At 36.3% G+C, this 23,337-nt stretch overlaps 1 protein-coding gene across 2 annotated transcripts in view; it reads left to right on the top strand.

Annotated features, from left to right (window-relative positions):
- DENND1B (DENN domain containing 1B) overlaps positions 1-23,337 on the top strand; it is a 168,733-nt gene that overhangs the window by 75,615 nt on the left and 69,781 nt on the right. For both annotated transcript variants that reach the window (XM_074151605.1, XM_074151606.1), the window contains exons 5-10: positions 4,527-4,646; positions 13,046-13,115; positions 14,764-14,844; positions 17,576-17,635; positions 19,444-19,497; positions 22,863-22,973. In XM_074151605.1, coding sequence (XP_074007706.1) covers positions 4,527-4,646; positions 13,046-13,115; positions 14,764-14,844; positions 17,576-17,635; positions 19,444-19,497; positions 22,863-22,973 — 496 coding nt within the window. The remainder of the gene's footprint in view (positions 1-4,526; positions 4,647-13,045; positions 13,116-14,763; positions 14,845-17,575; positions 17,636-19,443; positions 19,498-22,862; positions 22,974-23,337) is intronic.

Raw genomic sequence — 23,337 nt, 5'->3', positions numbered from 1 at the left:
GGATTTGCTTTTCAGCATCAGATTGGGAGGTGAAATACATTTGAAATTTTCAGGTTTAGGTAGCAGCCACCGAGGCTTTAATCAGAACTGTGTATTTCAATTACATTGGTCAAGTACGTGTATGTGACACCTTATAATTAATGATACCAGTTACGTTCTTTTACTTTAAAAATAAGTCATCAAAATCTGCATTCCCATGCATAAAGTCTTTCTTTTTTTTGAAACTCACTGAAAAAATGAACTCTCAGAAAAATCTCTCTGAGATTCAAAACATTAAAAAATTCCTAAAATTTGAAGAAAAATAATTTCAAACGTCTTTGGTGTCCTAAATAGATTAATTTGGAAGAAGAGCAATTCTTATTGAGAACAAGGGCTAAATTTAATGATTAGACGTGCTGTTTTTCATTTGAAGAAGAGATTTAATTCCTGCCTGAATCAGCTCTCTCAAGGCAGCCTTAAAATGAGGCCTGAACAACGGCTATAGTGTAAGCAAAAATCTTTAAAATTGCTCTTTACCTACTCCATGGGTATCAAAGAGCCTTTTCTGTGTTGTGTAGATACGTATTTAGAAAATTCTAAAAACTACTTTTATTCCTGTAGTGAACTGTAATAACCTTGAAAGAGCCCATTGTCATCTGCAGGGTTAATAAGTGTTTACACACATTCTTTTCTATTAGTGATTTATTGTTGTTAAACTAAGAGTAAATGTAAGCATACAGGTCAGGAGTCAAAAATAAGTCAAAAGCAAGGCAGAGGAATGAGTGAGGAGAAGGTCAGCAACGGCTGGGAACGACTTGTGCCTGCTTTCCCCACGCAAGTGAGTAGATCATGCTCTCTTCAAATAGCTGACCAGACCAGCATTTTGGAGAAAGCTTTTTGAAGCTCGGCCAGTTGATCTTGTGCTCCATTAGAAAGTCCAGATAACATTTTGTGTAGGGAATTCTGGTACCTAATAATTATATTTTACCTGTGTTGATTTTCAAGTTAAGGAAAAGTTGAGCGGCGTCGTTGCTGTGGTTCAGTAGCCATGCCAGGAGCTGCTACTTGCCTCTGAAAGTCAGACTTGATTTCTGAACAACCTGAATGTGCCGCAGTGAAACAGAGAGGCATGAGCCCCGAGTCACACAGCTAATGTTTGTCTATATTATGGTATTTGCAATATATATGTTAAAACTGCAGTGCTAGCACTATTTGAATGTTTTGTGTCTGGTTTATACTTTGTGGTTGTTATCTATTGAAATCTCCAATCATCATTTTTTGTTTCTGCAAGGCTTGCATATCGTCAGTTTTAATTCTGCTGAAGAGGAATAAAAATCCAGGCATCCTTGCTGCCCCCAGATCTGAAGTGGAATTCTCAAATTAGAAACACAGAATTAATTTAGTATTTTAAACTCTGATCAGTAAATGTGGTCCAGATGGATGGTCACTGACTTCTGTTAGCTGTTCCTTTGAAGCAAATGGGACCAAATGCAAACTTCTGGGTTCTTTGTGGAGATTCAGTTTTACCCTTGGAGTTTTCTCAGTTTGAAAATCTGGAACATGCTGCTTACATCACCTTTTAAACTCTGTGGGAAGCAATTTTCAAGGTGGGACACTTTTACACTGACTGTCGAAACATGGAGTTGTCTCTCCTAAAGAAGCAAAAAGAAGACATGGAGTTAGAGGTGATAAGATGGCATTGGAATTCCCTCCCACTGAACTGTCATGACTTGGCAGGGCTTTTTTGAATAGAGAATATCAGAATTTGAATCTCATTTTTAAAGTGGTCTTTTGTAGTGACGTTTTAATTGCAATACCGATTTTTTCCCATGCCATCTTCAGGTTTTGGGAAGGTAGGAGGCAAATAACTGAAAGTTAGAAAAATACTTACTGATGTGATATTTTTGGGAAAAGGAGTTGTTTTCAAGCAGTAATGGAGTGGTCATTTGCCTGACGTACATGTACACAGTACATTAAAAGTAGCGCCTGCATGGATGGGGATCTATTAACAGTTGCTTTTTGTGAATTATCAAGGATCTCTTTGAGTGAAATAATGCATAGAGACCCCAGCCTAACCATGCCAGGTGTTTTGTGGTGTAAGAAAAAGCCGATCGTGGCTGCAGAAAGCTCCAAGCCTGATGGTAGGATGCAGCAGAGCAGAGAGGGGGTGGGAGCAGGAGGCAGCCGAGGTGGCTGTACGCGGTGCGGTACCGGTGCTGCCGACTGACCAGCCACGCCTGGATTACTGTGTCAGCCCCCGGCCACAGGCTGGGCAGGGATACTGAAAGCATGCTGCAGGTTTTAGTGGAAATCTGCTCTCAGGAATAAAGGGGAAAATGCAAAGATGTGAAATGGAGAATTGCATCATTAGCAGGGGACTAATAATGCTTTGTTATTGATGGCGCTCTATTCTATCAGGCATAACATACAGGCAGCGTGCTAGCTGCGCAGAACCTGAAAAATGAAGGACTGAGTGAAAGCTGTTGAGTGTTTACTGTGTTTCAAGAGCACGCTAGGTTGTTCCAGTCTATTGAAGACAAATGAGGAAAACGCGTGTTTTAATGATTTGACTTTAATTACCTAACTAAAAAAAGTCCATTAATTATCACAGCTTTCCAATAGTTATATTGGACTAACGGTATCTTGTAAGGTCAGGTATGCTTAGCACAGGATTGTGTTTCAGCCTAGTCATTGGATGTTCATTAGGGACTAGACCAAATTGAAACAAGTGGGTGGCGGTACTGCTCAACTAATCTTTAAGCTTTTTGTCATGCATGTGTTAAGCGGTATAATACTCATGTGTCCCATGTAACTTCTCTTACCCTTTGATCGTCTTCTACCTTCTTTTCTAGGGAGAAATTTTTATATTTTATTTTGGTGGAGATTTAGAAAAAAACCCAAACAACCACAACCAAAAAAGCCAACCCATACTGAAGGGGATAAATTAAAGAAATACTTTGTGCTCTTAGATTGGAAGACTGAGAGATCTGTGATGGTTCTCAGCTTTTGTAGGAATTAATTTTCAGCTTGGCATCTAAGAATGAACCACACATTGCACATGTTAAGGATAGTGCTTACTAGCAGGTGCTTGGGTATTCTGCTGGAGAAGATCACATAAGGATGGGAAGAGAACAGGGGGCAATAGAATTACAGGCAGAACTACTACAATTTTATGTTTTCAAATCTCCATGCACTCCCCATCATAACTTTGTTTTCATTTATTTTTTAATTAAATCTTTAAAGGTCCCTTCCAATCCAAACCATTCTCTTATCCGTTGTATGTCACACATTACCTCTCCTGGCTGAAAATGCCAAGTCTGCATAAAGCTGATTCTCTTTGGGAGATATTGGAAAAGCACAATAGGTATTTCTGTAAGTAAACTTCAGATACAGTGTTCTAAAATGCTTTACATTGAATATATTTTGCTATTTCTGTGAAGATCACTGAAGTTTGGCTACACTGAAAAGCGGGTCCGTCCTGTGCTCTCAGTGATCCTCTGTCTGCAGCTGACAAATTGCACAAGAGAGAAAGGCGCTTGGCTTGAGAGCGTAAAGGAGATAAGAGACACATCATGGCAGTGAAGATGCCATTCCTTCTTAAAAAGAAATTAGGAAAAGGTTCATACTGTCAAGCAGAAAGTGGGGGGTCAGGAGTGGAGGTTGGCGTTGGAACTGGAGATGAGTATGAGGAATCAGAGGTGACAGTGGCGAGCAGGTAGAAACTGAGAACAAAATGGATTAGCCTGTACTGCTGAGGGAAGGCTGGCTGAGCAGAGTCTGAGGTTAAGAGGAGTTGGAACATGAGGCAAGGAAATTTTGTGTAAAGTTACTCTGTCTCAGGTGGGTACATGTTTTGATACAGTCTTGAAGCTATTACTAATTATTATTTTAGCTCTTGTGCTGTTTGTTCTTGATGATTTTCTGGCTTTTGCATTTCTAGAATCGAACCAGTTTGCAGTGGAAAATAAACTTAGCAAAAAGTTGTTTGTTGGGCAATGTCTAGTGCTAAAAAGGGAGGAATGTGTGTGTGGATCCATGGGCAGGCCACAGGTTTAACCAATAAAGCTATTCTGAACCGGGGGGTGGCAGGGGAGCAAGCTAGTTTTCTAATGGCTGTCTTAAGCCGAGCCTGTATTATGATATTTATTAAATTATTTGTAGAATTTTAAACTTATATTTTGGTTTCCATTTTCCATTGTTGAGATGTGCTGAAAGCCAACAAGCTGTGCAGGCTTTTACTGGCTCTACTTAGGCCACAGTTAGGAAAAGACCGTATGAAATGCCCCATTCCATTCAGACTGAGGGGCCAGATCCCATGGAGCACCTCAGCCGGAGCACGGGGCCGGGTGGCAGCTGGAGGCACGGCTGAAGGAAGGCCCGGGCTCTTCTGTGCTGAGCGGAGGGAGTGGGGTGAAGGAGGCAGCCTGGAGGGTGGGAAGGGAGAGAAGGATAATGAAGCTTGAGCATGAAAATGCTTGAGACCAATTACTTAAATGCTCGTGTTTTATGTGATGTAGTGGTTTTATGTTCTGCATCTAATTTTTCAGGGTGTCCCAAAACCAAGTAGGACAGCATTTTACCTTCGTGCTCACCGACATTGAAAGTAAGCAAAGGTTTGGATTTTGCCGTTTGACATCAGGAGGCAAGATCTGCCTCTGTATTCTAAGGTAAGTTGGTATAAGAAAAATTGAGTCAAAGAGTGAATATAAGAAAAATGCAAGAAAAAATTATATTTTGCAAATCCTCTGATAATGTGTTATACTTCTCTATCAGAGTGTCATTTCTCTGCAACAGTGTTACCATTGATTTCACGTGAAAAGGGGTTCCAGGCCCTATGTGGTGATATTTTTGTGTGTGGTTAAATAATTTTATTTAAATAACATGAAATCTCTGCTTAAAAGAAGAGAAGAATACACTGCAGCTTTAGAGGCTTTGAATAATATGTGGATATTTTTACTGTCTAATGAGATTTTTGACGAGTATCAAGACAATTTAATATTAAAGTGCACTATTCTGTATTCCTCTCCTTAGAAATATGATTTTTGGGGGTGTCTTCCATGTTCTGTGGCCAGACTATATCTAATATAAGAAATGCCAGAGCCAGATAATTCTCAATAAAGAACATGCCGCGTTGTTGCAGAAGAGATATTGATAATGGAGAAGTTGACCCCAGTGAAATACTTTGTTTCTCCCTCTGCTTTTTCTTTCTTCTCGCGTAAGATAATTGTTTTGGTAATGAAGAAACCAATTGTTTAGCTGTCCTAAATGCCTTTTAATTAAATTAATTAAAAGGCAGAGTGCTTTAATTAAAAAGCAAATTTGCCACTTCAATTAAGGGCCTAGCAGCCTGTAATGTCCACAGAGGAAATGGGAATATACAGTTAAGCAGCACGTAAGAACAAGATTGAAGTATAATTGCCTTCAAAGTGAGACTCCCCAAACAGAAGGTGAAAGAGGAGCCACGTGCTCCCGAAGAGCCAGACCCGTTGACAGCAGAGGGACATTTTGGAGAGTAAGCTAGGAAGCTTATGGAGAAAAGCAGATCAGGTATTTGGACAACATAGAAGTCAGGCAGTCATGGAAGTAGTCATTAGGCTAGATCACATGAGTTAGGGAGACAAATCCAACATCGACTTGCAAAAAAAAATCAGTAAAAGAACATGCGAAGGGGAAAAAAAGACCAGACAATATAGAAACTTGTAGAGTAGTGCTTAAAAATTATTTAAAATATCACATCAAGACTTTTGTGAGCTTTTAAGCAGATTCCAAACTAGTGTTGAGAACCAGTACAGTTGACTTTAATTTAAAAATAAATATTTGCTATAAATATTGCAAAAATAATAATTACTACCATATAATGAAAATACCAAAAGGAAAATATTTTATTCCAGAAATTAATTGACTTTCTGTGATCCTGACAATACTTCTTTAATAATACTTCAGAAAGATTTAATTCTTAGGATTTTGGAGTGTGTAATACTAAACCCTTTTCTCTGTGATACCTTTTGTTGTTATATCTTGTTATATATATTGTTATATCTAAGGCCCAGACAGACAATACATGTGTATGCTTTTAGCTCTTTTCTCTGAGTTAACCTTTTCTTCCCTCATCAATCTAGAAAGAAAATCATTACTTGTACTCCTAACATTGTCTGTCTGGCTTCTAATGCTATAATAACAAATGTTTAATCAGTTACACACACACAAGTATGCACATTTAAATACTGTATGTAGTACTGCAAAGCAAAGGATGCAAATTCTCAGCTGATGTCAACTTGGGTATTTCTTTTAACGTTTCCCCATAGACATACATCAGCTAAAGACTAGTCAACGGTCTGTTACTTGGTAGCAATAACTAGGAAAATGAAAAGTGGGAAGCTATAATTTTTCACCAAACTGTAATCAAAGCATTGCCTTTATTACTTCTATTGTGACAATTTTAAATTTACAATGCATAGCTGAATGCATAACAGCATGAGCTTCATAGCATTGTACTTCTAGCTTGATAGTCCATTTCTCTCCAGTTTGTCTGTTTGTTGTGTTTAGCTCAGACAGAAAGACTGCATCAGTATTTCCATCTGATGTGTTTTAGTATCCAGTCTGGTTTCTGCTCTGAATCCAAGATTCATTAGAAGTGACCAAGGGAAAGAAGACTCACTAGCAGATTTCTTTTGATGTTTTATCTCACTTTCCCTTGTACATGCTTGTTGGTCTTAAATTAACCTAAATCAAAACAATCTTAACAAATGAATGCTGTCTTTATATACAAAAAAACGTGCAGGTTCATACTTGCTCTCTTCCATCTATCAAAATAGCATAAATTTATATTCACTGTGTGTATATACACATAATGACTCTGATGTATGAGCAATTTAAACTACTTGTCTGTCACAGATGTGTACACAATAGACATAGACTTTTATATAAAACACACAAATGTGTATGTAAGTACCATGTCTAACTACACATCTACATATGCACACGCATGTATATTGGCTTAAACAAGAGAAATATATTAAGATTACTGACTGGGATTTTAACAAAGACAACTAGAAATAGTCAAATACAGAAAAAATAATGAAATGGTCATAAATAACTAAAATCCAAGTAAGAATCTCTGAAAAGAAGAGCAGGAACAAGCCAGTCGGTGATGAAAAGGAAGTAGTATAGAAATTTGAGTAGGCTGTTGGGTGGGGAACAGGACACAACTTTTCTCTTGTCAATGTCTTTTGTGTATGGTACCAGGCTGCCTGTTAACCTATGCCAGGGCAGCTAAAGAGATAGGATTTGAACTGCTGGATGGGATTCTTAACCAAAAACTGAAGAAAAGGCTGCTTGTCCTCAGGTTTTACACCAACAACCTAAAGCTGCTTCTAAGATTTAAGTCCTGTAGTTGATGGGACTTCTCAATAATTCATTCTTCAACTGAAACACCAGTTAAAGGAAATAATCTCTGAATTTTCAGCCACGTGGTCCTGCTTTAAATCGGATAGTTTGAAACAGAAAATATACTTGTAGGTGTAAAATTCTTCTATAAGTCCTATGGATTTTTATTTTACTTTTTATATACACATGTATATGAGTTGTGTAAACAGAATTTTCTCCCTAATCAGAATGTTTTGTTTGAGTTCTCTCTATGTTTATACAGTGAAATAAAAATTACCCAAGGTAGCTATCTCAGGCATTTTTGTTTGAATAACTAAATTGTGTTACAGTATTGCCTAAAATGATCATGCAGAGCTGGACTGCAGTTGCCAAATTCAAAGTGCCAGTAAGTGCAAAAACACAGTAAGATGAGAAAATAAATCTTGGATTATTCTCCCGAGGTTTTTTGTGATTCCTTTGCAAGTTTTGTTTTGTTTTTCCTTTAAACTGCATGGCTGCTTTGTGAAGCTCTTGTTGTGAATCCTGCTGTGGCACCTCCTCCCTCTCCACAAACTGTTGAGCTAATGCAGCCCCATAAGAACAAGGAGTATCACTGTAGGAATATTGTAATGTACCTTGTTGTGCTCATATACTATCATGGATCTTTTCTTCTAGTTTTACTTTATTTAAATTAAAATATAAAATACTTTTTGCCAGTTGAGGCTTGAAGTGGCACAGTAGAAACTTCAGTGTTCATTTTTGAATACTAGAAGTAGACTTAATTCTTATGGGTATTGTTTCTAAATACTAAATACTGCTGTTTGCAGTAGGAATAATACTGTCCAGGTTTACGTGAAATTGTTTTTGAATTACCTGAACAATTTTAGTACAAAGTGCAAATAATTTAACTGAAATTTGTTTTGTTAAAAATCTTGAAATTGTTGATGGGCTCTGAGGTTGACCTTACGTATCCAGAGGAATGCAAAATGCATCATTAAAATACTGAGTCTTAGATTTCATTAATTTTATGACTGTAAAATTGTCACCTACGTTTCCAAATGAAATGCTCTAATAAGGAAGACAGGTTTATGTGGTAAGCCTTTGTAGTTCTTCAGTTCAGACCACGCTTGGAGCTTTCTGGCTCTTCCTTTAGGCAAATCCCTTGGAAGCAGAATGTTTCAATTTTACACATTTTGTGTCAATTTTCCAGACAGAAAAGTAGCCCCTAGACATTAGACATTTAGCTACGGAAAGGCAGTTTCCTTAGTTTTATTTGATTACTAGAAGTTAGATTCCTGCTGATAGTTCAGGACTGTTAGTGGTTACCTGACTATTTGACAGAAAACATTTCCTTTCCTTTATTTAACCTTTGACTCATGAATGTAAAAGTTTTATCAGAGCTATAGTAGACACACCAGTGAGGTGGAAGTCTACTTACGGCAACAAGGGTTATGCCTGACTTTGAATAAAAGTCTGAGCTCCTGCCTTGTGGCTCATTTGGATTAAAAGAAAATGCTAAGTACGTTTTTAATTAACCATGAAATATCTTGGGCGCTTGCTTTCGTTACAGGCAGTGGCTGTACTTTTAAATAAAGACCACTGTATTCTCAACTAGGGAATGCATTTCTATTAAAATAATAGTATGTGTGTTTTGATGTTTTTCTTTATTACGGGGCAAGTATTTTGTGGCAACTGCAGCAAAATTGTTGTACATTGTTTTATGTTTGTCGTGTGTTTATTTCTCAAACAGTTATTGATTGTAACATGAGGAATGCAAAGACAATGTGTACGGTTAAAGAAAAATAAACAAGAATCCAATAATGGTTTCATAGTTCAAGAACCTAAATTATTTTTACTTGAAGTTTAGGCTTCTAAATATATTAAAAATGAAAATTAAACCCCTGTTTTTCCTCTGTTTTATCTGCTGTGAAGGGGCTTCATTGATAACCTTTTGACATTTTTGTAAGACAGCTAAATAATTATGAAATGCACTGCTCATAAATAATTTTATGAATACAAGTATGATGGTAAGGTCTTTCTAGTAATGGACTTTAATGACAGATAAAATCAAAATTAAGGTACATATTAGTGTGACAGTTAGGAGTAATATATTACAGGTCTCCTCTGTTAAATTCAGCCATTTCAAAACTTTTTTGCAGACAGTGCATTTCTGTACTGACCTGAAAAAAAATTGTTACTCAGTCTAACAGATGTCAATGGATATTTGTGTGCTGGATGACTTTTTGGTGCCTAGACTAGTTCTTCTATGCAAAACAAAGATTAAATAATTTTGCAAGATTTGCTAACAGGACAAGCTAAGAAGATTCTTCTACTGCAGTGCTTCTGGTTTTTAGCTATCACACACACAAATGCCGTATACATTGCTCTATCCAATACAGTGTGCTGGATAAAGATGTAAAGCCTGTATTATGGGAATGTTCATGTATCAATAAATCTATTTACTAGAGTAGTCCAAATAAATTAATAGGATTATTAACACACGTGCTTGCAAAATCAACCTGTGATATAAGAAGACAAAAATGCTGCTTCACAGCCTTGAGGATGTTACAAAATAAAAAGGGCTTATACTTGCTCTTTGAATTGAGAGTCTAAAATACCTGATACTGTCTTCATGATGAACGAATACAACCTGTGTTTGTTTCCTTCTGAATGCAGAGGTACATTGTATATGCACACACACAAAAGCACTCTTTATGAAAACAGAACAGAATTTAAGAATTCTTTATTATACTGAATTAATAGCAATTAGCAAACACATAAAAGCGAAATATAAAAGGAACTTTTTTGCTTTCCAATAGATCTTTGTTATATTTTGTTGCGGTAAGAACAGTATAATTAAAAATACTGACAAAAACTTTTGCAATTAAACTGTGCTCTTGAAGAACTGAAGATTGTGTGGAAATGAAACAGAGGACCGGTCTTGATGACCTTTGGTTTCGTGCCATATAATGTAACAGAGTACTTGTTTTGATTTCCTTAATTTTTCAGGTTTTAAGAGGCGTGTTGAAATTATATTAACCTCATGTCTGTGGTTGTAAGGCTTAAAGCAATTCTTTTTCCAGTCTTTCAGCTCAGAAAGGAAACTGGCATTTTTAAACTATGTTCAAGTAGTCTGTTTTTACGTTTCTTTGTGGTTTTGTTACATAAAGACATTGAAGTTTATCATCAACCTGATTTTGCTAAGGGAAGAAATTCTTGTATGAGTAGTCTGGTCAGCATGCCTTGCCATATGAAAGAAAAATCTCCCTTAGCTTTTTGTTAAGGTTCATTAATTTCAGATAATGAATTTGACCTTTTTATGCATAAACTTAAAAATTGCATTTAATTTTTCTTTTCACAGAAAGAGGGGAGTTGAGATCATAGATACAAGAAAGAAATGTGGTTAATATTTTATTGAAGTAGGAGCATTTATTTTTATAGAATGCTGTTCATAAATGTTCATTATGAAAAATGAACAGATCAGATAAAATTTTAGAGTATTCTACAGCAAAATATGCCAGGGTGAGGTGCACTACTAATGCAGAGGTGACAGCAGAAGTCTGGAAACCTTTTAGATAATCTAACCCATTTGTTTGTCCAGTGTTACAAAAATGCTTTGTGGTATACGCCTACCCTTGACTTGAACAAAACGCTAGAAGAGAGTTCCAGTCCCTGCTGTAATTCTGGGCTGGTAAAACTGTTCAATAGCTCTGACATTTGCAGGTACTCTGAATGGTGTGGTGAACAACGTTGTTTGCCTATCTACGCTGTGTTTCAGCGACATGTAAAACCAGGTTAACATGATTTCAGGAGATGGTAGAACAGGAGTCTTAGGTGGAAGGAAACTCAAAGATCAGATGTTTTAGGTGCTGTTACGATGATGGGTGTTTTACAAGGGCCTGCAGCGTTCATGCCTGTAAGCAGCCAGTGGTCTCACACAGGTGCAGTGAAGTACATTTTATGATTATATAAGAATATATTGAATAATAAATGCAATAATGTCACACATTAACTATTGTCAACAATACCAAGCTTTAAAAATGTCTGTGAGCATTAAGAGGTTGATGTAGTTTTGATTAATGGTGTATGCGGTGTATGGTAAAGTGTGATAAAGACATTAATACAGTGGCTTTAAAAGAAATCATTGCCTCTGTGTCTGCTTGCTTGGCAAGAGTAAATTCATGATGGGTTTTTGTGTTTGTTTTTTTTTTATTTATTTAAGAATTAGTAGTTCAGAAGGATAGTGAAATAAGATTCCTAGAAAATGCAGAACTATAACTATGTTCAGATTTCTGCTGTTCTCCTTCTTTGCCTTAAGAATTGCAATCTGTTTCTAAAGCCTTGCCAGCTGCGTGCTGAGAACAGAGGTGTTACAAAGAAAACATAACCCTTCACTGGACTCACTGGACAAAAGTAGACTTGGCTTCTCTACCAGCCAGGGCTCCCCTTAACAGGTTTACTTTTCCTATCAGGGAAAACATTTAGGTTCTGCATACTGAGCTTTTTCAGTTGCAGTGAGCATGTTTCCTGAAATATATAAATTTGAAATTTTAAGGTCTGTCCAGAGCACACGCTAAAGGTTTTAAGAAATGCATTGAAAGTATGTCTGTGGATTTGCACTGCACTGAATAACAAAGTGTGTAGTATTGTTACATATGAGTATGAAATGTAGTAAAAATATTTCAGGGTTTATTTCCTTCCCAGCCCCCCTTCTAATCTCAAACAACTCATATTAACTGTACTATTACCATTTTAGTAATGTTCTTTGTGATAAAATTCTAACAGACATGAGAAGGTGTGTAAATTGTAAATAAGGAGTAATTTATACTGGTACTATTTAGTTTACCAGACTTATTGCATCTATATCATAGGCTTAAATAGTGATTGTGGAAAATTCTGTAGTATTTGGTCATGATGGTCACTGTTAAAGGTAACTTTTTTTGTAAATAGGTGACAAAATAATGTAACTGATGTCACTATGTTTGAGTTTCTTTTCTCATGCTCTTCAATTATGTCTTATTTATCTTGCATTCTTTATAACTTGCTGAGAGTATTGCACGCAAATGGGCTGCAGACTTGTGTTAAAAGTCTATTAAGTATTCGTGTATTAATGTGGTGTTTGTTTGCAACATTGGTGAATGCTCTCTTATTTTGAGAAGTTAATTCTATGGATATAACTGACTTTATAGGGAGACCAATATTCTTACATATAACATGACATCTGTCCTATTGCATAGTATTGTACCACTAGTCAAATACGGGGTACCTGGTCTGCCCAGGTAAAATTGTTTTTCATTCTCCAGGGAAGCAGCAGTCCTGGCAATCCACCAGGTAGAACAGGATATAGAATTTCAAAATTGCAAATAACTACTGAAAGCCGTAACAGCAAAAGATAATGAGAATGCGATTTGACAATGTTTAAAATTATTTTTGGAGCCTTTAAAATAACGAGAAGTTAAATTGTTATGAGCTAATCTACACTTAACAAAACTTCAAGCCAGGTCCAGCATAAAGAAAAGTAGCTTTGCTACTGTCTATCAGTGATGTACCATTACATTTGTGGGGAAGTGTTTTATATGCATTTTTCTATATGTAGAAATATTATAAACGTGCAAGTCAGATTAATCGTAGTAGTATTTTATAAGCACTGGAAAAAATACATTGATATTTTATTAAAATGCTTTTTCCCCTCCTGTTTTAGTTACTTACCGTGGTTTGAGGTATACTACAAGCTCCTAAATACCCTGGCAGATTATTTGGCTAAAGAACAGGTAATTTTAGATATTCTGTTTCTTTGTGTAAAATATTTTACTTGAAATAATAGTCAGCATTTGAAGTATTATAAAGTGATTCTATACTGTTTCAAAGTTTAAAATTTTAGTAGAATTTAGAAGCAAGTTTTTACATTCATCATATTGAAATTCAAATAATTTGAACGTACAGCTGCCACTGTCACTTGAATCCCATATTAATCTTAAAAAGCTGCTGAGAATATACCTTTAAAAAGTGTCAGTCTTAGCATAAACAAGTCCTGGAGGAAGTGTGAGCAAAGTGTCACATCACTAGAGATCTGTATGACGTATTGATTGTAAACTGTAGATCTCTGGAACTATCTGATTATCAGTTACAAACACTTTTTTTCAGAACTGCATAAAATATGATGTACTGTTTCACCCTTCACAGTAACTAAAAACTACCTCTCGTAATTCTGTCATCTCAACTAGCAAGACAAAATTACTTGCAGCATTTGGTGAAGAATCATGATAGTTTACTTTGCATATTCATGAGCAATTAGACATATTCCAGGATTACACAGGAAAGGAAATACTGGCATCTGTCTTTACTGAGAACACTAAAGCTATACCTTTCTGCTTTAGATATATTACTGTACTAGATTGTAATTAAAGAAAAAGAAGAAGCATCAATAGTCAGCCATATGCTGTGGACTGGAAAAGCTGACATTTCAAGAATATATGAACTATAGAATAAGCAATTATTGTGCATTATAGTAAATGGACTACGGAGAATGATGATATTTTATGTAAAAAGAAAATGTAGTAGTAAAGTTTGGTGTCACCTGTGTTTAAATAAAGTAGTGTGGGATACATTTAAGTCTTATAAATGGTATAATAAGCCTTTGGTTTTGGCCCTGATTTCACTGTAATAGTAAAAATTGTTATAAAGGTTGTATTTGACAGAATGGGTAGGGATTGTCTTCTCCTTTTTTTCTTGTTCACTGGTTCTGGCATTGCAGCAGTTAGTACAACCAGTTTAAGTTCCTGGGTTATAAATTTGTTGTCCTGTGTGCTGATAAAACTATTTTGATGGGTCAGAAAGTTTTAGCAATGTATGGCACTACTTTGTTGTATTGCCTAGTGCCATATCTGTTGCTGAGGAGGTTGTTGTCTCTTTCCCAAGTAAATGTCTCTTTCAGAGATCAAGCTGGGGAATCCTAGTTAAACCCAGTAGCTGCATGTACTTTTTAGTAAACCTTATTAACTGCTTTATGTTCTCTGATAAATAATTTTTAAAGTATGCAATATAGCTATGTAGCTGCATATTTAGTAAAACTTTGAATAGACAAATATAATGGCTAACAGTTTTAGGAAGATGATGTCCAAGATGCACAGACCAGCTAGACATGTTAATGCTATTTTCAGTAGCAAATAATGTGATTCATTCAAGGAGTATATGGGGAAATATGTAAGAGATTGACTTAATGTGCAGATACAGTCATTTTCTGAGATAAACAAAGTTGGCCTGAATTTTATACTTAATATTTAAATACTTCACTATGAATTGCAATTGTCTTTCTCATTAAATATATATCTTTGTCAATAAATAGTTTGATGTGTAGTAAATGGTAATTAGTCAGTTTTTATACAATATTTAACTACCTTTTAAAAATATTCCCTATAGGAAAATGACTCAAATGATTTGTTAAAATCATTGTATAGCCATCCTGTGCCAAAGGCGAATGCTTTAGTCAGTTTAAGTGTGGTAAGTATTCTCTGTTTAACTCCTACTCCTATTACTGACTATAAAATAGTAGGTAAGGTTGAAACAAAAAAAGTCTCACCCTTTGTAAAGAGTAAACATGTTGTTTCCCATCATTAACTGGCTTGGACAACTTTTTTTTTCCTCTGTGCAGAGTTTGTCTCTGTTTCATGCTGTTCTCTTAAAGTCATAGTCATAAAGAAGCAGAAATTTGAGTTTTGCTCTACGGATGAGAAAGTAAACTGCAGTGGGATCTGGCAGTGCTAGAACTACTTTTTGTGCTTCCAGCTGTTTCATGTAGATAATTCTGGCTTCTCCTGCTGTGAATCGGGAGACACTAACTCTATTTTATTGCCTCTTGTGTCTGAGTAGGTAGACTTGCAGGATTGGACAAAAATCTGTGTGAGCTGGCTTCTTTCCCACCTTCCTTCCCCTTCTTCCTAGTTTTGCTTGATCATGTGAAAATGCTGTAGGAAAGATGGTAGGAGAAGTGTACTGCATGACATGAATCTTTCAGCACATCTAGGTGAAAGAACATGTCCGTGCCTACCTTACTTTTGTTCTCTGACTTTTCGTGATGTGGGGCTGGATATTGATAGTATGGCAAGGTGGTGTTGCTGCAGAAACATCAAAATGAGCCTGTCGCTGTTACAGTTCCTGAAGTTTTTAACAGAAATAGCATATGGATGCATGCTTAAATACATTTGTAGAGTCTGAATGAAATGTAGAGCTAATGTAGAGCCTCTGCTGTCTCTGAGACATTGTTCATGTTCACAGCATTTGTACAATTACTGCACGCGTAAGTAACTGTGAGCAAACAACTTTCTTGATTGAACTATTACAATTTGAAGGGCACACAAAGAAGTGATTTTGTAAAGGCCTCCCTTACACACATACTGAAATATCATTCGATTATTTACCTTGACCTTATTTGTGTCATTTCCTGTTACTTTTAACCCATTTATTTTAGACTTGAGCCCAATACTTTGAGTAAAGTAAGCGCAGACTCTAGAAAAGCGTCTGGCCCTGTGATGAAGGCGTGCAGAAACGGAGAGTTTACCACTTCCATTCCATCCTTGCTGCTTGACATAATGCTGCCTTTCTTTAATTTCAATTTGTCATATTTTAGATTCCTTGTTATGCTTTTTTCACTAGGCTCTAGAGGCCCAATATTTTGTCTCCTTGAACAGTGCTAATCCACTGTATTTGAAAATCCTTCCAGTCTTGTGTGTTGTTTTTCACAAGAATAACGTAGTGGTTTTTGAGGCTGCAGTCGGAATTGTTTCAGTTGCCAAGCTTTTTCTTTCTTTTGTCAGTGCTATATTTTCAAGTTATTTTTCAGCTCATAGTAACTTTGCCAAGAATATGTCTGTATATCAAATAATATTTTGCTGTCATTAATAGCAGTATTATAACTAAGTCTAATTTGGCAGCCCTAAACACTTCTTTATAAAGTACTTCAAAAATCCTGCTGCATTTCAGAGGGATGTAGAGAAGTTTTAAAGTATTTTTCCTTGCATTTCTTGTGAAGTGTCACTGCCTGTTCTAATCAGTCTTGCAGTTCATCTTGCATGGCACTTGCCTTCCTCAAAATGAATGTTGTGATGAACCTGGAAATGGATGTTGTGGTGAATACAGCTGGCAACACTGGGATGACTAATTGCGTGCAATGAAGTTGATGCTTGCTGATTTTATTTCAATATTATCTGACTTTTGAATTTTTTTTTTTCCTCAATTGTCTCTTGTTCCCAGTAGCTTGTTACATCAAAGAGTTTTGTAATCCTTTTAGCTGAACAATGATTATCTAAATACAGGCCTCTTGCCAAATGCTTGGCTGCAGGTACAGTCAGGCAAATATTGTGGTTTCAGATGGGGCAGAGCAGGAAGGAATAGGTTAGCCTGAATCAGAATGCTTGTTGGATCTACAGGCATCTCTTTTTTTTCTAATGCTCAGTGCTGCAGGGAGTAGCAAAATGTTTATGGCCACTTTCAGCTCTAACTTTGTGTGCCTGTTCTTTTATGTTGATGTTCCTTTCTTGCTCCTCCTGTATTGTAAATAAGCTAGACTGGAACCATCACTAGTAATAGACTTAAAAAGAAGTCGCACTCTGAAAAAAAACCCCTTTAGAAATGGCATCATGAGGTGGCTTTTCATTGTGCCAGGGTGAGTTTAGTTCAAATCTCATGATGCTGAATTAAAAAGATCCCTCCACCCATTTACCCAGGTATTCTGCAGGGTAAGGCACAGAGTCATTGGCGTGGCGTTTAGATGGCAGACCACAATGATGTTTAGGATTGCATGTATATAATCGTGCATAAATTATACCCAGTGTCTGGATACGTGATGTTTCCCAGTAATCCTCGGTCAGGAGGACACCAAAATGCCTTGGTCCAGTCAGGCACCAAGTTCTACTTTCACCTGTTGGTCCCAGTAATAAATATTCTGCAGCGGAAATTTATGAGGGTGATCATTCATTCTATGAAACTTCAGCTTAATTATAATTAGGGTCACTTTTATTTTACCCATAGAGGGCTAAAAAAAGTTGGGTGTGTTTTTTTTTTTTTTAAAGCTAACTAAGTTAGGTCGGAATTCAAATGGGGAGGAATACAAAGAATAAAAAATTTTCAGTCAATATTTTAAACATGGAGTATTACAACCATTAGTGTCAGCTTTGGCCTTTTTGTTGAAAAATTAAAAAGTCAATTGTTCAATCTTTCTCTCATCTTGCATAAGAACCAAGAGATGATTTTTGCAAGTGAGCAAGTTTTGAAAAAACAGCCTTGTCTTATATCGGTGAGTTTAAAAGGCACTGACTATCTAAAACCTATTGTAATTAAAGAAATAATTACTTGCTATACGATACCTCTTTTGATTTCAGGCTTATTTATACCTGTCCTTTGGGATATTCTGCTGCTGTCTTTAGCCTAAAAGAGCAGTCTAATATTAATGTACCTATTCTGTTTAAATAAATCTAACTTCAGAGCTCTGTGTTTGTGCGTCATAATCCTTTTGTAAAAATCGCAACCAAAATCAAACCTTTAGATTGATGAACAGACTTGCATTTTGTAGTGTCCTTCTTAGAAAAAACTTATACAGGACAGCAACTATTAATTTAGTATCTCTTCCAAGGTCATACATCTTCTTAAGGCAGATCACAAAGATGTGCAAGGTCTCCATACCACATGATTTTTGCTGCTTTATGACTTTTAATGACTGCAGTAATGGGTCTTTGCTTCACAGAGTTCTGACTTTCTGTTTAATGAGTGAAATATTATTACTTTGTTAATTATAAATAATTATTTCTCTTCATTATTAACTTCATTATTCAGAAATCTTTTGATAAATATTCTGTGACCTTATTACATGTAGGAAATAATTTTCTATTCTCACTACACTTCTGCAGAATGTAGGCATTCCATTAATCTTGAATATTTTCCTGTTCTTGAGAGAAAAAAAAAACCAAACACCTTAGCTTTTTTTCCTCTGTTGATGCAAAACAATAACCTGGGATATTTATTGTGCAAGTGCTATGATGTTTATGGGATGCCTTTATTAAGCCAATTTTTTTCTTAAATTTTTAACTATTACCAAATGACCTCATTTGTAGGGAAATTTTTCTATTAAGTGTATCAAGCTGGTTTACGCACAGTTAATCGTAGTAGTAAATTTTTTTTGCTTGAACATAAGACACATTTAGTATCTTAAAGACTTCTGTTATGTTTTGGTATATCTTTTTCAAGTTTGACTTGAAAACAGTGTCTTTGTGTTGATAATTATAATTTTAAAGTACACTGTAAAAACTAACTCTACGAAAAATGTCAAAATTCTGTTAAAAAAATAGAAGCTAAAAAGTCAATAATTATCAACTTTACTTAGTATGTACTTAAGGTTTTTTGTCCTTCAAGATTTAGACTAATGTACAAAAATACCTTAAAATTACTGAGCTAAATCCATGTCTGATAGTTACTAAAAGCACTGGATTAATGAGAATAATTTAAATTGCATCTGTTTTTAGTTTAATTCATTTTATATTTACATCCTAGATGGCCTCAAACTAAGATGCATAAAATTGCTAATGTATTTCATAAATGATTGCAAAATCTCAAGCTGTCAGACTTTGTATTTTTGTTAGCACATTTTTTGATTCAAAGATGTTTGGAAAGAGAAGAGAATGTATATCAAGTAATAATATTTCTATTCTAACTAATTTTCTCATTTGAATGATTTTTCCTTCTCCGTTCTAAATTTACGTTTTATCCTTCTAACATTTTTTTGTTGCAATTTTTAAATCGATGCTTAAGTTAATCAGTGCTACTCTCAAGCTTGTGACAACATTTAAAACTGGCTTAATTTCAGTGTTATTTCAAAACTGCAGCCTAGCGTTTTGTTCCCTTGGTTTGTGTGCTGTGCTGAACCAGAGCTTGTCATCTCGTGTTGTGATGTGCTTAATTCTTTGTCTAGTAGTGGTACAAATGCTATTGGAAAAATGGCTATTTGCTTAAACAAAGATGTGGTTGTAAATCCTAAATGCTGGATTTTTTAAAAAAGGATTTTTGGTTTCTGTCTGCATAAATTATTAATTATTTTTCCCCATTGATTAGCACTCGTATTTCATTACTCCTGATATAACTGGATTGCCAACAATCCCTGAAAGCGTAAGTATGCAGTTTCCTTTTTAAATATTTAGGAGAAGTATCAACCTCATTCTGTGGGTAGAGCTGAACTCTGCTTTTATCGATAGGTGATGGTTTTTTTATAACACTGCTTTTAGAATACGATTGATGTCTATTATTACAATCCTTAGCTAGTAGTTACTTTTGCATTCATTGTTAACCCGTTTTAAAGCATTGACAAGGAATTTTTGACCAACAGCTATATCCACCCTTTGTTCATAATTACTTGGCTTGTTTGCATTTATTTGGATTATTTGTGTAAAATATATTCTACTTCTGCACCTCATGTTATTTGAATATCTGCCCTTTAAACACTGCATTGCTAAGCTGCAAATTCAGCTATCAAGATATGCACTTACTTTTTTTGTGTAAGAAGGCGTTGTTTCAGGCTTTCTGAAAACATGCTGTACCTGCTTATGTTTGGATGGTAACCATGCACCAGGAATGGTGGTTGCTATTATTATTATAATTTTTTTTTTAATGAAGACTTGCATTCTGTAGATGCTGAATCCTTGATGGTAGATTGTGAAAATCTCAGATCACATTCTCTGTGATGTGTTTAGCTGGATGACATCTAATAAAAGAGCTTCAAAACTTTCTGCTTTCCACTCTTGCACTTAAATCTGGAATTGAATATGGGTCTATAGGTGTGCATTTTTACACTTTCAAATAATAACTGAAAGTTAAGCTGTTGGGGGGTTCACCACAATACAAAATCCTGCAGTACCGCAGAGCTCATTCCTGGTAGGTATTGTGGTGTTTGTGCAGAAAACATGACCAAAGTGTCCTCACAGCCTCTGCGGTGGTTCATCAGCGAGGGGTGGTGGGGATGGTGTCCCGATGGCCTGCTCACCAACTCTGCACTGTGGGCAAGAGGGGAGGTTGTGCCCAGCAGCATCCCAGGCGGGCAGTGGCTCAAAGACCGCAGGGTGGGACAGGAGAGGGAGAGGAAAGGGAACGGAGTCAGGGAAGGCCAGGCTGACCAGGAGGCCTGCGGGTGCATCTGTGGTGGTGGAAAGGAGTCTGCGCCAGGGACCCAGAGGAGATGGCGTGGCCCTTGTTGCAACCCAGAAAACAACCCAGAAGTTGCTGGATAGCGGAGTGAGAGAGAGGACCCTTGTTGCCAAAGGTTCTTTGGGCAGGGCAGGACAGGACAGGACTTAGTTTTTAAGCTTCTATTTTCATCTGTTCACCCTATGGGTTGAATTCCTCTATTTTAAAAAATTCTCTTGTTTTAGCCTATTATTTGGGGTTCTAATAAAACATAGCTTTGGAGGTTAGAAGGTGCGTTATTTGTTCAACTTGAAGAACGTGCTGGGAAGCTGCACTCTGGGCCTCTGGCTGGTGGAAGGTCTTGCAATGGTGCCATTGTGGATTTATTTTTCTGATTCTCTGGCAGAAAGGAAAAGTAATATTCAAGGTGCCTTTCTATAATTATTTTTTACTTCATTTATAAAAGTCTCATCTTTCCCATATGAATCAAAATAGTATGGTATGAATGGAGGGTTAGAACATGCAGGGAGAGAAGAGATGAGGTAATTACAGTAAATTAGCAATCATATGAATTTTATTATTCTTTGTTGTGAGTCACACATTTCAGGGGCAGTAACTTGTCAGATGTAATGCATAAATAACTGTGACTGTCTTCCAGAGACATATCAGTCTGTAAAAGATTGCAAACTCTTTTTACCACAGCTTTTGCGACACAGAATCAGCATACTATTATCAATTCCCGCGTTAGAGGGTGTCTGAGGTAAATTGGACTCAAGTTATCACTGTGCATCAGCCTCTGACAACCAGTTAAAACTCACACTTGAAAGACCAGAGTTTCTTTCTAAACGGGGTGTTTGTAGCCTTAAAGCTCTTGCTTTTATCTCTTCCAAAATTTTATACAGCATGGACCAAGAATAACTCTATACTCCATGTCTTTGAATTAATAATGCATTTCTGAATTTACATGAAACTGGATCGTCCATTGGATCTTCATTTGCCTTTTCGTGTCTTTTTTTAATTTAATATTGCAGTGTATCCAAAAATGAGGTCAACCCTCTGATCGTCATCCGGCCATTAACTAAAGTTAGCTTTTCATATAGTAGAGCCTGTCAGGAGATAAGTCAGCAGCTGGTGAACAGCAGCTCTGCCCCACGCTGCACTCCCTGGCTGCCCAGGGCCGTGAGCCAGAGGCCACAGCCGGCCACTGTGTCCTGGTCCCTGCAGGGGACGTGCTGGCAGTCAGGCTCTGAAGTCTTTACTCTCTGAAGCTTTCACCACTTGCTCTCGCTGTTTTTTCAGGGGCGCGTTACCTTGCTGCCAAGTGTTGGCCACATCCAGTGTAGATAAACAGTTTCACTGTTCACATTTCCATCCTTGGGTTGGGGCATAGACCTTCTACATTACCAAATGTTAATGAGTTGTTTTTGAGAAGACATGAGTAAGAATTCGGGTTGCAGATATGATAAAAATTGGGTGAAATTAAATATTTTTTTATATTGTGGGGTGTATTACTATATCTTCATATATATTCTCTAGCATTTACAAAAACTTGCTGTTTTCCTAGGCATTTTTTCTGCTCACTGTTTTAGCTTATTCAGAAGTTCAGAAGTCTCTGGCACTGTGTCGCGCAGAAATACTGTTAAGTTCAGCTGAAACACAAAGATTCCCCCCATCTCTGCCCCAACCTGCCTTTTTCTCTTTTTCCTCCCACTTTTGTGTTATCTGAACTATAAATAAGAGGTGCTGGTGATTTTGCTTTTCATTAAACCCCACAGTGGGGTTCTTATTAGGGGTGAAAAGGGTGGCTGCAGCAAGGACCCAGTACTTTCTACCAGTGCTGCTGGAGGTTTTGATGTCCTGGCACATACAGCTCAAGCAAAAGCTTGGTATTTGTCAACAAGCTGTTTTGCTGTACTTGAAAGAGAATAAAATGTGTTGACTTTGGGAGAACCTGGCAAAATAGCACAGTTTTATTATTGTAGCTATGATGAAAAGTTATTGCAGTGGTGGAAGATCTGTAATGGTTACCTTAATAGCGTATGGTGCTACTGATATCATACCAAATTTCATATTTTTTCAAATTTGGAAAAAAAAAAAGAAGGCAAATCCAAATTCAAAAGCATAATCATATGAGCAAAATATTAATAAGTTACACCAGATAGTTTTTCATTGGCTTTAAAACTCAGTTATTCCTAAAGCATAGAAATTTTAATGCAAAGGGATTCTTTCATAGTTTTGGGTTGGTTTTTTTTTTCACACCTAGTAATGGGACAAAAATTTTTGTAAGTAATATATAAAATTTTTCACTAGCTACTTCTGTTGCTATATTGTTAACATCTTATTTATTTAAACAGAGAAACCTCACTGAATATTTTGTTGCTGTGGATGTGAACAACATGCTGCAACTTTATGCCAGTATGTTGCATGAGAGACGAATCATTATTACCTCTAGCAAACTAAGCACTGTAAGTACTTCACACATCTCCTTTTAAGTAGAATATATTGAACATTTCACAAAATGACCTGCAGACCTTTGTGGTTTTAGATATGTTCCATGTGTACTTGTAAGACAATATCTACATACTTTTCTGATATATGGTTTTAGTCTGGCTCTTGAAGTACAAAAGTCTGATTTATATAAGACCTACTCAGATACATTAAGTCAGGTTAATTATTTTTCTTATCAGGAGATGAGAGTTCTTTAACTCTCCTGAGTTCATTTCTCTGCCTTCTATAACCTAAAAAGAATTCTTAAGGGCTATTATAAGATCTTTATTATTCACTTGTGGCTTATTCCATTGGAGCTACTTGAAAGAAATCAAGGGTCCA

The sequence above is a fragment of the Numenius arquata genome, chromosome 8 (genome assembly GCF_964106895.1).
Source record: "Numenius arquata chromosome 8, bNumArq3.hap1.1, whole genome shotgun sequence".
In the NCBI taxonomy this organism is placed as follows: Eukaryota; Metazoa; Chordata; class Aves; order Charadriiformes; family Scolopacidae; genus Numenius; species Numenius arquata.
The sequence above is the reverse complement of the archived record's forward strand: the minus strand, read 5'-3'. Positions and strand labels throughout refer to the sequence as shown.